Source organism: Ornithorhynchus anatinus, chromosome 5 (genome assembly GCF_004115215.2).
Source record: "Ornithorhynchus anatinus isolate Pmale09 chromosome 5, mOrnAna1.pri.v4, whole genome shotgun sequence".
Taxonomy (NCBI): domain Eukaryota; kingdom Metazoa; phylum Chordata; class Mammalia; order Monotremata; family Ornithorhynchidae; genus Ornithorhynchus; species Ornithorhynchus anatinus.
The window spans coordinates 54499284-54512837 of record NC_041732.1 but is presented as its reverse complement, the minus strand read 5'-3'; the positions used below and the strand labels follow the sequence as shown (position 1 = coordinate 54512837).

The 13554-nt window shown below is 44.6% G+C and overlaps 1 protein-coding gene across 4 annotated transcripts in view; it reads right to left on the bottom strand.

The window, feature by feature from the left end:
* APBA2 (amyloid beta precursor protein binding family A member 2) overlaps positions 1-13554 on the bottom strand; it is a 284562-nt gene that overhangs the window by 107636 nt on the left and 163372 nt on the right. For all 4 annotated transcript variants that reach the window (XM_029066265.2, XM_029066267.2, XM_039912036.1 and 1 more), the window contains one exon: positions 6235-7232. In XM_029066265.2, the coding sequence (XP_028922098.1) occupies positions 6235-7194 (960 nt within the window). In that variant the 5' untranslated portion in view covers positions 7195-7232. The remainder of the gene's footprint in view (positions 1-6234; positions 7233-13554) is intronic.

Here is a 13554-nt window from a genome sequence, read left to right as displayed (position 1 = left end):
GATCAGATAGCGATTTCGGCTGCCGGGGGAGCAGTATGACATTCTGAGATGGATTTTTATGTTTGATTGCCATTTAAAAATTCGAGGATCCCGGTTGCCCTATCACAAACCTCCCAAGGGCCTGTGATTCCCAAAGAACGGGAACTCTGCACCTCATTCAGAATTAGACTAGACTGTAGGATTGGACTCCCCGTCTAGCCTGTAAGCTCACTGTGGGCAGGGAATATGTCTGTTACATTGTACTCTCCCAAGTGCTTAGTACAGTGTTCTGCACATAGTAAGAGCTCAATAAATATTACTGATTGATTGGTCCAGAGAGCATGGAGTTCTTCGCTCCAGTGATCCTCCAGTAGTCTGGAAATTCAAAAGCCCCACCCACATTGAGAGATGTCTTCAAACTACCTTTCGGTTAGAGTCTTTTATAGTTTCAGCCTCCATGCCCTTCTCTGAGGTGAAGCTGACTCAGGAGAATTAGGTTAGAAATCACAGTCATATTCTGTTAGTTTGCTTCCCAAAGTATTTCGAATGGGCATTAAAATGTCCCTTCCCAGCCAGAAAAACAAAACAAAACCCCAAACCCTGTCCTCTGTATTCATCGTAAGATCCCACCATCTTTCCCTGAAGAAAAAACAGTGTTCCTCCTCTCACCACAAGCCCCTCTCATCTTCTGTTTCACACTCCGCGTGGGCACGATGAAAGAACTGTCAATTTCCTCCAACTCTAAGACCTGACTGTAAGCTCACTGTGGGCAGGGAATAGATGTTTATTGCTATATTCTACTCTCACAAGTGCCTAGTACAGTGTTCTGCACATAGTAAGTGCTCAAAATATACATTCATTCAGTCGTGGCTCAGTGGAAAGAGCCTGGGCTTCGGAGTCAGGGATCATGAGTTCGACTCCCGGCTCTGCCACTCGTCAGCTCTGTGACTGGGGGCAAGTCACGTCACTTCTCTGTGCCTCAGTTACCTCATCTGTAAAATGGGGATTAACTGTGAGCCTCACGTGGGACAACCTGATTACGCTGTAACTACCCCAGCGCTTAGAACAGTGCTCTGCACATAGTAAGCGCTTAACAAATACCAACATTATTATTATTTTATACCGTGTGCAAAGCACTGTACTAAGCACTGAATGAATTGAACAGCAGTGTGGCCTAGTGGAAAGAGCACAGATTTAGGTGTCAGAACCTGGGTTCTAATCCACTTGCCTGCTGTGGCACCTCGGGCATGTCACTTGACTCATCTGTGCCTCAGTTATATGCAAAATGGGGATTACAGCGATGTGGGACGGGGGCTGTGTTCAACCTATCTTATACTACCCCAGCGCTTAGTACATGCCTGACATATAGAAAGCGCTTAAAAATACCACTAAAAACAAAAAACACCCTCTTCCTCATCAAAGAAGATTCTGTTTCCTCTGGTCTCCGCAAGCTCAAGACCACTTTGCTATCACTCTAGTGTTTGGTTGGAATGGAACAAAAAAGCGGCAGCAACATCCTAATATTAGGTCTTGCACATTTCCTCCACTACGCTTTAAAGAATATTTTCTCCTGACAAAGGCTTTGTCTGGAAAGTGACTTGTTAAAACAGAGCACAGTGTGCTCCTGGATATAATGTCACCATGCATCAATCACACAAAGCCACCTTCTTGCTTAAAGGGGCAATTTCAAGGCATCTATCCAAGGACTAAATAGAAACAGGGCTTTAACTTAAAGCTAGACATGCAGTTCAGATGCTTATGCCCTTTGTGTTTTCCAGAGCACTCGCTGCGATAACATTAATTTCCTGACATTCCAAAGCTCCCAATCTGTGCAAAATTAAAATTGATGATGTTCACACCATGGTCGTGAAATCAACTTTTTCTGTGAACTTGCTATTTGATTTTCTAATTCATGACCTTTTGTGGGAAAGTAATTAGAAAGCTTTGAAAAAAGTCAGGAAAGCAATTTTCTCTTATTTGTCCTAAAATATGACCAAACAAAATCTTGTTGGATAAGTATAACTTCTCTATTAAATGTATCACATTTATAGCTTCTATTTTATGAAAGATTTCATTTTAAAATCTGTGTTGATTAGATTTGAAGATGCTTCTTTATAATCACGTGGAAATCGGTTTTAAGTACCTGCTGTGCATTTAAGTATACATTTTTTAACCCAATCTCCTACAAATATTTTAATTAAATTCTTAACTATTGGGTGCCTCAAATATTTTTGTTACTTATGACTTCAAAGGCATCATTTTTCACTTCATTTCATGGAAGTTAGGTTGCAATAAATCACGAATTAAATTATTTAAAAGCTCAACTAAAAGCAGGATGGTTATCTATTGCTGTTGCCTAATCACAGGCTTGGTTGACTGCCTAGGCAAAAGAAAACCTCTACCTTCATCTCAAAGAGAATAATAAATATCTTGAAATACAATTTTTTTAATTGTCTTTTCTGGCAGTACCCTCCTAATTTGGGTTCAGTTATGCTGAGGCGAAGTCAGATCCACCCGTTTTCTCTAGTATTTGGTTCAGCTGACCCTTTGTCACTATCCATAAGGACAAGTTTGAAAAACCAAAGATTTGGGAAAACTAGTGATGGAAAGAGTAGGGTATGGAACAGGAATGTGATTTCATTATATTATAGACAAGTTTCCTGAAGTAAATAATAAAGTTAGATTACCTCCATAGCATCTCAGAAGCCTCCACTAGAATCATTTGCACAAGGGAACAGGAGCCTTTTCAATGCTTGATGAAAAGTAGTATCTCCCCCAAATCCAACAACAATAACAATAATAGTAATAATAACGATGTTGGTATTTAAGTGCTTACGATGTGCCGAGCACTGTTCTAAGCGCTGGGGTAGATACAATAATAATAATGTTGGTATTTGTTAAGCGCTTACTATGTGCAGAGCACTGTTCTCAGTGCTGGGGCAGATACAGGGTAATCAGGTTGTCCCACGAGAGGCTCACACTTAATCCCCATTTTACAGATGAGGGAACTGAGGCACAGAGAAGTTAAGTGACTTGCCCACAGTCACACAGCTGACAAGTGGCGGGAACCGGGATTAGAACCCATGACCTCTGACTCCCAAGCCCGGCCTCTTTCCACTGAGCCACGCTGGTACTTGCTGAGTGCTTACTATGTGCCAAGGACTGTTCTAAGCACTGGGGTAAATACAAGTTAATCAGGTTGGACCCAATCCACAGCTTCCTGGGGCAATGGGGGAGCTAGAAGTAGGAGGATCACCCCTAAGATGATATCATCAGTGCTGAAGGTCTCTTCCCGCTCCCAAACCCTCCAGGCTTGGGAGAGTACAGGATGAAAGAGTTGGTAAAACATGTTGCCTACCCACAAGGAGCTTACAGCCTAGAGGGCAGAAGTGAACTAGCCCAACAGGAATCCTGAAAAATTTCCAGGTAATGTGGATGATTAAAAGGCACAGCATTGGCCCCATGTCACAATCCTTTGGAGCCTAAATCCGCCCGCACAGAAATAAAAATTATCGCAAGCACTTTAAGCTGCCCACTGGGTCGCTCGTCACACTCTGAGCCTCAGTGGGCACACAGATGGCAGAGGCCAACCACATGGCACAAACCACAGAGCGGTAGCATGGCGCGGTGGATAGACTAAGGGACTGGGAGCCAAAAGGTCGTTGGTTCTAATCCTGGCTCCGCCACTTGTCGGCTGGGTGACCTTGGCAAGTCGCTTCCTTCATTCAATCGTATTTATTGAGCTCTTACTACGTGCAGAGCACTGTACTGAGCTCTTGGAATGTACTTCACTTCTCTGGGCCTCAGTTTTCTCATCTGTAAAATGGGGATTGAGACTAGGAGCCCCATGTGGGAGAGGACACGGCCCATCCCTGCAGCCACCAGAGGACTCCTCCTCAGACTAACCACTCTCAACTCACTGTGGGCAGGGAATGTGTCTGTTATATACTGTACTCTCCCTGCACTAAGTACAGTGCTCTGCACAGAGTAAGCGCTCACTAAATCTGACTGACCGGGACTGCGTCCGACACGATTTGCTTGTATCCACCCCAGGGCTTAGAACAGTGCCTGGCACACAGTAAGAGCTTAAATTTCACAATTATAATTATTTTTATCAACGCTAAAATCAACTCCTTGAGACAGGCTCTCGATTCTGAAGTATCTGTGACTGGATTGAGGCTGGTCCAGTAGTTGCCGGGAAACCCAGCAGTTTGACTTTAAAATCCTTCTCACCTGTATACGACTCAACCCTTCCCAAATGGATAAGCACAAAATAACCGGATGTTTCCCTTCCTTAAAAACTTGCTATGTGCTATATTTAACCCCTCCTCTCCGTCCTCTGCCCTCTTGGCTGTAAGCTCGTTATGGGGAGGGAACGTATCCAGCAACTCTTTTCCTCTGCCCTCTCCAGAGCGCATAGTACAGTGCTCCGCACCCAGTAAGCGCTTCCTAAATACAATTGATTGATTGATGAGTGAAAGCCGACCTTTCTGCCCCAATCCGTAGCCTGGCGGCTCTTCATTCAATCTCCAAAGGCTGCCTCTGATTTTTCTCCTGGTTTTTCTCCAACCCCAGGGCTCGCCGCTATCTCCCGCTTCCTCTAGGTTTGGGCCAAGCATGAAGAGAGCTGTCTCCCCACTAACCACTTATCTCATGATGATGATGACTGCATTTGTTAACTATGTTTGTGTTTATCTAATAGCAGCAGCAGCAACTCTACAGTAGCACCTGTTTTCGGAGTTCAGGGCTCACCACACGTCAGCCCTGAGGGATCCCTATCCCGATGTTTGCTATGCAGGAGAGGCAGTCCTGGCAGCAGCTGTGAAGCTGATAACTAGAAAAATAATGACTTCAGAAACGTTCCCCTCGCGGTCGCAAAGCAAGGCCATCAAGAGATGCTCTCGCGCCACGCAAACCTAAGATGAGCGGGATTTTTTTCTTCAAAAAAATTCCTTGTTTCTCTTTAGAAATTCCAAATTAAAACTAAATCCATCTAGCGGTGATTTCAGCTACCGTGACACCCTGGGGATCTGTTTTTATCAACCACGAATCCCGAGGAATAAATCTAAAGTATGGATTCAGGAACCCATTCACCAACTTCTCTTCCCCTCTTCAAAACCCTACTTAAACTCACCTCCTCCTCCAAGAGGTCTTCCCAGACTGAGCTCCTCTTCTCTACTCCCTCTACCGCCCCCCCTTCACCTTTCCGCAGCTTAACCCTCTTTTCCCCCCATTTCCCTCTGCTCCTCCCCCTCTCCCCATCCCCTCGGCACTGTACTCGTCCGCTCAACTGTATATATTTTCATTACCCTATTTATTTTGTTAATGAAATGTACATCGCCTCGATTCTATTTAGTTGCCATTGTTCTTACGAGATGTGCTTCCCCTCGACTCTATTTATCGCCATTGGTCTCGTCTGTCCGTCTCCCCCGATTAGACCGTAGGCCCGTCAAACGGCAGGGACCGTCTCTATCTGTCGCCCACTTGTTCATTCCAAGCGCTTAGTACAGTGCCCTGCACATAGTAAGCGCTCAATAAATACTATTGAATGAATGAATGAATGAACTTCTGCCTACCTTCATTCATACATTCAATCACATTTGAGTGCTTACTGTATGCAGAGCATTGCACTAAGTGCTTGGGAGAGTCAGAAGGTCATGGGTTCTAATCTCAGTTCCACCAGTTGTCTGTTGGGTGACCTTGGACAAGTCACTTCACTTCTCTGTGCCTCTGTTACTTCATCTGTAAAATGGGGATTTGACACTGTGAGCCCCTCATGGGACAGGGACTGTGTTCCAACCCGATTTGCTTGTATCCACTCCAGCACTTAGTACAGTGCCTGGCGTACGGTAAATGCCCAACAAATACTAAACTTATCATTATTATTACTACAATATAACAATAACATAGAAGCTGCATGGCACAGTGGATGGAGCCTGAGCCTGGGAGTCAGGCCTTGTGTTCTAATGCCGGCTCTACCACCTGCGTGCTGTGCCACCATGAGAAAGTCACTTCATTTCTCTGTGCCTCAGTTCCCTCATCTGTAAAATGGATTGAGACTGTGAGCCCCACGTGGGACGGGGACTGTGTCTGACCTGATCTGCTTCTATCACCCCAGCGCTTACTACAGCGCCTGGCACCAATGCCATCATCATCATCATCATCATTATTATTAATAAACAGATACACGCCCTGCTCACATTGAGTTTACAGTCTAGAGGTGGGGACAGACGTTCATAGAAATAAATCAATTACCTGTTCTTGTGGCCATTTCTGCCTCTCTTCTGGAGTCCTGGCTTTCGTTTTAAAGCTCCTCTGGGCCTCCGTGGTATGTTTGGAAGCAGTGGGAAGATTCAGGGACTTGGGCCTTCCTTCATGCCTGCTGGTACAGAGCCCAGCCTCTCCTTGTTGGCAAGTCTCTTTATAGTCATTTGGCATGTCCTCCGTCGCCACGTGTTCGGGACTCATTTCCCCCGTGCTGTTGATGCTGCTCATACTCATGCTCATCTTGATCTCTGCTACGATCTGGTCGATGTCCTCTTCCTGTTCTTCCAGCTCGGGGTCATCTTTTCCGGAGTGATAAGGCGACGCTCCGTTCGAATTGCCATTGGCTTCGGAGGGGTAATAGTCCCGATAATTTCCTTCACTCGGACAGTACTGCACGTTTTCCGCCGGGTCTTGGCACTCCAAAGACGACGCCTCATCCTCCAGAACCTGAACGCGGTCCTCTTGGTAGCCTCGCCGGTCTCCCTCGTCGCCCTCGCCGGGGCGCTGACGTTTGTTCTCCGTCCATTCTTCGACGGCTTCTTGGCACTCGTCGGTTTCCACGCTGCGCTCTTCGTGGGGGATGTACTCTTCCCCATTGCAGTCCATTCCCTCCAGGTAGCTATCGTCCTCGGGACAGTATCTAATATAGTACGTGATCCCTTCCTCCTCTTCTGGGAGGCCTTCATCGTAGTCTTCCTCTTCGGAGGTATTGTTCACGTAGTCGGAGCTGGAGTCGCCGTCGCCGCTGTTATCGTTGCACTGGTTCTCTCCCGGGATGGGACTCTCCGTCCCAGTGGCAGGCCGCTCCGCTTCCTCCGTGACGTATCCCCCCCCGGGCAGCTCGGCCTCTCCGCTCTCGGATTCCTTGTCGTGAGAGGGCGGCGGGCAAGACCTCGATCTGAGATCCAGCATGCTGCTGGTGGCGCTCTGGTGTTTCCTGCTGGCCATGGCTTCCGACTTACATGACAATCATCGCGCGGCTGCGACTGCAAAAGAGAGAGAGTCGACGGACAGGTTCAGAAACCAAGGTCATCGGACGGGATCACGATCGGGGTCTTGTGGAAAACGAGCGGAATTGTGGGGGTTCGTTTATGGGCTGATTATGTCTTCAGACCGATCGCTCGAGCCGGCTCAATTGCCCATCGAAATTTCTACCCTCCGAGCATGGCGTGATAAAATTCAAGTCACTGAGTGAGGATGTTTAGATTCAAAAGTTGGAAAGGGAAGTGAATCGCTAAGGGGTAAAAAAAAAAAAAAGCGACCACCTGCACAAACATTTTTGCATATGGAGAGCTTCAGTACTTATTTCATTATTAATAATATGTTGAAAGAGAAATAAACACTCCATCTATTTCAGATACCTCAAACATGTGTTTGCATTAACACTACTGGGTCAGATTTTCCCAGGACAAAGGACATCACCTGGATAATCTAAGCTGCTTTGAGAAACTGTAGTATCTATTAGTATCTTCTGAAAGAGCAGCACAAGCTCAGCTGCCCCAGATAGGTTAGCCCGCACGCCAATGAAGCAAGAAGGAGGGATCAGTGAGTAGAAGTTGGGAGGAGTTTAAAGCATGGACTTTCCTTTAGTTTTATTTTTGGGTTTTTTTAATGGTATTTGTTAAGCGCTTACTATGGGCCAGTCACTCGACTAAGTACTGGGTGTACACAAGCTAATCAGTTTGGACACAGTCCATATCCCATTTGGGGCTTCCCAATCTCAATTCCCATTTTACAGATGAGGGAACTGAAGCCCAGAGAAGGGAAATAATAATAATGTTGGTATTTGTTAAGCACTTACTACGTGCAGAGCACTGTTCTAAGCTCTGGGGTAGGTACAGGGTAATCAGGTTGCCCCTCGTGAGGCTCACAGTTAATCCCCATTTTACAGATGAGGTAACTGAGGCACAGAGAAGTGAAGTGACTAGCCCACAGTCACACAGCTGCCAAATGGCAGAGCCTTTGACTTGCCCAAGGTCACACACAAGGCAGGTGACAGAGCCGTAATTAGAACCCAGGTCCTCCGGACTCTCAGATCTGTGCTCTGTCCACTAGACAACGCTGCCGTTGTCTCCTCCTCTAGGCCGTAAGCTCACTGTGGGCAGGGAACATATCTGCCAACTTTGCTATATTGTACTCTCCCAAGCGCTTAGTACAGTGCTCTGCGCACACAGTAACCATTCAATAAATATGATTGATTAATTGATTGGTTCTTTGTACTTGAAAAAGATGCTACCTTGGAAACGAAGCCCTCTAGTCTTGCTCTAAGAAGGGAGCTGTTTCAGAAGCCACATGGCCTACTGGATGGAACACGGGCCTGGGAGGCAGAAAGATACGGGTTCCAATCGCAGCCCCACCACCTGTCCACTGTGTGACCTTGGGCAAGTCACTTCTCTTCTCTGTGCCTCATTTCCCTCATATGTAAAATGGGGAATAAGACTGTGAACCCCATGTGGGAGAGGGACTGTGTCCAACCTGATTAGCTTCTATCTATCCCAGTGCTCAGTGCAGTGACTGACACATAGTAAGTGCTTAACAAATACTCCAATTATTATTATTACTACATTTATAGAGATTCCTATTTAGGCTACAAGGCTCAGCACTGTGTGGGCAGGGACAGAATGGGGAATGCGATTTCTCTGGCCTAGGGTCATCCCACTTCCTCCCATCCAAACGGTCTCTGTTTGGACATTTGAACAAGCTCCCATACTTCATCATTTCACCATGCTATATGCCCACGCACTTTAATGTAATGACCTCACACAGGACAAGGACTAGAAGGCATTGAATTTTTTTCCCCACCTCAAGATGGCCAGAAGGACTTCCAAAGCCCTAGTCACTCCTTGATAATATGCTAGAACATTAAAGAGGCACAATAACCCTTTCAGATTCATTCATTTGTGCATTCAATCGTATTTATTGAGCACTTACTGCTTGCAGAGCACTGGATTAATTGCTTAGGAGAGTACAATATAACAATAAATGGACACATTCCCTACCCACAGTGAGCTTACAGTCTAGAGAGAGACAAATGACAGGCATGTACATAAGTGCTCTGGGGCTGGGAGGGGGGGATGAACAAAGGGAGCAAGTCAGAGCGATGCAGAAGGGAGAAGGAGAAGAGGAAAGGAGAGCTTAATGAGGAAAGGCTTCTCGGAGGCAATGTGCCTTCAATAAGGCTTCGAAGTTGGAGAGAGTAACTGTCTGTCGGATTTGAGGAAGGACGGTGTTCCAGGTCAGAGTCAGGACATGGGCAACGTATCGTTCATTCATTCAATAGTATTTATTGAGTGCTTACTATGTGCAGAGCACTGTACTAAGCCCTTGGAATGTACAAATCCGCAACAGATACAGTCCCTGCCCAGTGACGGGCTTACAGTCTAATCGGAGGAGACGGACAGACAAAAACAGTAGCAATAAATAGAATCAAGGGGATGAACATCTCATTAAAACAATAGCAGCGTGGCTCAGTGGAAAGAGTACGGGCTTTGGAGTCAGGGCTCATGAGTTCAAATCCCAGCTCTGCCACTTGTCGGCTGTGTGACTGTGGGCAAGTCACTTAACTTCTCTGTGCCTCAGTTCCCTCATCTGTAAAATGGGGATGAAGACTGTGAGCCCCACGTGGGACAACCTGATTCCCCTGTGTCTACCCCAGCGCTTAGAACAGTGCTCGGCACATAGTAAGCGCTTAACAAATACCAACACTCTATTTTCAAGGTGAAATCACGATGTGTTTCAATTTCTTCCATAAGAGACATGGACATTTCTCGGGGAATGTTTCAGATCAATTCAGTTGGATGCTTCCTCTGAAAAAGCAGCAGATTTTTACTATACATTCCAATAGCCGAAAAACCTAAAGGGTGGATCCAAGATTTGGTTGGTCACAACCTATATGTTTCCATCCCCTAAACACAAGAGGGTTGTGGCTGAAATCATTTCATTCTTCAGGTGGAAGTGATCCTTCCAAAGCCCCACACCTAACATTTAAACTACAGAACGAGTTTAACAACAAAAGCTGCTGATTTCAGTGGCTAACATGGTGCCGAATGTATTTTTCACAAACTGAATCGAGCCATATTGGGATTATCAGATTTCGGCACTGAAAAAATGGGCCACTGGCTACAGTCTGGCTTCATCCGTTTTCTCCATCTGTGAAGTGGTGGGGGCTCTGGGACAATTATGAATCCCGCCCGACAGATGGTTCCGAAAAAATAGGGAAAACAAGGCAATAAACTAGGGGGAGAATCTCATATCGGCTTGGAATATTTAGCAACTTTACACGGGAGCATATTGAAGTGAAAGTGAAGGAGGTGTTTCCTGATAAATATACCTGGTACTTTATCATCTTAGATTCAGTGCCTTTGGGGAGGAGAGACACCTTTTTAAGGCAAAATAGAAGAATGGGCTGTAAAATGCACCCTTGGGTAACATGGTAATATGTAACTGGTTCTTCAACAACTGCCTTTCACCATGTGATTATATATCTTGTTTCTCTTGCTTAGTATGGTATTTTATACTCTCTAGACCATCAGTAAATACTATTGATGAATTTAAATGATTAGCACCACGTTCACATTACACCACTGCACTGGTGCTTTGTAAATGGCTTTATTTTCAGATCCAGCTTAACTCATTTGCATTGTACTCTCCCAAGCACTTAATACAGTGCTTTGCACACAGTAAGCGCTCAATAAGTACGATTGAATGAATGAATTTGTACTTTTTTCTTTCCATCCCAATCAACTCAGAACAACTTGGTGTATTCTGAACTCACTAAATTGATGCCTAATGACTTTAAGATGATAGAAATGCTAACATCACTGACTTTATCCATCTACTGCTCAAATTCACCAGCAAATGAAATAACATTTAGACCCATAACAATGGAACTGTTATGTGAAATAAGCTATTCATAAAGAAGCGCACCCAATTCAAATTCATGTGGAGAGGCTAAAACAGAGAAAAGAGAAAATAAGCTAAAACAGAGAAAAGAGAAACATCTATAAAAGCATGGGAGTAGGTGACAGGGTAATAATTGTGTTGTGCGTTAAGATCTTACTATGTACCAAGTACTGTACTAAGTGCTGGGGTAGGTACAAGATAATCAGGGCCCACCTGGGGCTCACAGTAAGTAGGAGGGAGAACAGGTGTTCAACTCGCATTTTGCAGATGAGGGAACTGAGGCCCAGAGAAGTGAAGTGACTTCCCCAAGGTCACACAGCAGGTAAGCGGTGGAGCCGGGATTAGAACCCAGGCCCTCTGACTCCCAAGCCCATGCTCTATCCACCAGGCATCACTGCTTCTTGTGTGAAGTACACAGATGGTTTACTTGATTCAGGGCTCGAATGAGTGATCAGACAATCCACTTTGTAGTACGATGAGTTTTTCAATGATGTCAGTGTATTAGTTTTTAATGTTCTCTTGAGAAATAAATTTGTTTCATTATTTTTGTGGTTCAATAACTGCGGAAAAGGAGTGGTACAAAATCTAAGAATCGTTTCTCACCTTTCTTAATGGCACTAAAGTGAAGCTACTGAAGAACACAATATTTATAAATTGGAGTAACAGACAAAATGATGCATGATGGACTGATACAAGGTGCTTAGTGTCACAGTTCATTTCAGTTTGGAATGTCTTTAGCACTCTATGTATCATGCCCTGAAATGCCCACTTATTTTTGATTTTTTTCCTAGAAGGTAGAATCTATCAAATTTGACAGAGATCGGCATTCCAATTCTAGAAGCTCTGATTGAGGTTTTTTAGATTACCTTCCCTTTTCTTTGCGTCTTGTTCTCGATTCTGGAGGTTTCCTTATTTTGTATGGTATTGAAAACATTCAATTAGAATCACAATTTATTTGGGCTTCAAAATAATCTGAGTGTAATTCAACTCATGTTGCTTTTCCTCTACTATATAAATACTCCACTATTTTCAAAAAATATCTGTACTGATTTCTCAAGTTATTATTCACTCCTTTTTCCAAGAGGCAAATGGTATTTATTCTTAGCCACGGAGAACAGCAGTTTGGACTGTACATACATAAGTTCTACCTACGGTTCTATGAATGATCTTGGACCACTCACTGACTATTCGGTTAAAAAAAGATGGGCCTGCTATTATGTTCAAAGCAAAGGTTTAAGAGAGAAGAGAAGCAGCATGGCCTCGTGGATGGAGCATAGGCCTGAGAGTCAGCAGGACCCGGGTTCTAACCCTGGCTCCGCCACTTGTCTGCTGTGTGATCCTGGGCAAGTCACTTCACTTCTCTGTGCCTCCGTTACCTCATCTGTAAAAGGGAGAATAAGACTGGGATCCCAATGTGGGATGGGGACTGTGTCCAAACGGATTAGCTTGTATCTACTCCGGCACTTAGTACAGTGTCTGACACATAGAAAGTCTTCAATACCATTAAAAAAAAAAGTTGCAATAGAGATGCAGATAAAATAGATAATAATAATAATAATGTTGGTATTTGTTAAGCGCTTACTATGTGCAGAACACTGTTCTAAGCGCTGGGGTAGATACAGGGTAATCAGGTTGTCCCACGTGAGGCTCACAGTTAATCCTCATTTTACAGATCAGGTAACTGAGGCGCAGAGAAGTTAAGTGACTTCCCCACAGTCACACAGCTGACAAGTGGCGGAGCTGGGATGTTGGTGTGTCTATGATAAGAATATACCTTCCCTTGGAAAGGGGTCCAAGGTAGAGTTGTGTGTTTTTCTAAGTGACCAATGTAGTATACAGGCATTAGATGGAAAAAGACTTACAGGAATGAGGTGGGTTTTGGTGTGTTGTTTTTTTTGTAATTCAAACAACTTCAACAGTGATGCCCCTTAATGTCAAATTAGTTTTACGTTTGCCTAGCTAATTGCAAATGGAATGAATTATTAGACTACTTAATTTTTCTGTTGAGAGATAAGCTGGATGGTCTTCTAAAATAGAAGCAGCGTGGCTTAGTGAATACAGCATGGACCTGGGAGTCAGAAGGGCCTGGATTCTAATCTTGACTCTGCCACCACTGCTGGGTGCCCTTACGCAAGTCACTTCACTTCTCTGTGCCTCAGTTCCTTCATTTGTAAAATGGGGGTAAGAGTGTGAGCCCCATGTGGGACAGGGACTGTGTCCAACCTGATTAATTTATATCTACCCCAGTGCTTAGAGGTGGCTTGGCACATACTAAGTGCTTAACAAGTACCATAATTATTATTACTTATTATTAAATCTATGTTTGCGAGTTTGTTCTGATGGAACAGGACCAAGATAATATTAAAGACTCAATACTTATACAACTATTAAAAGTTGGGTTTCTTT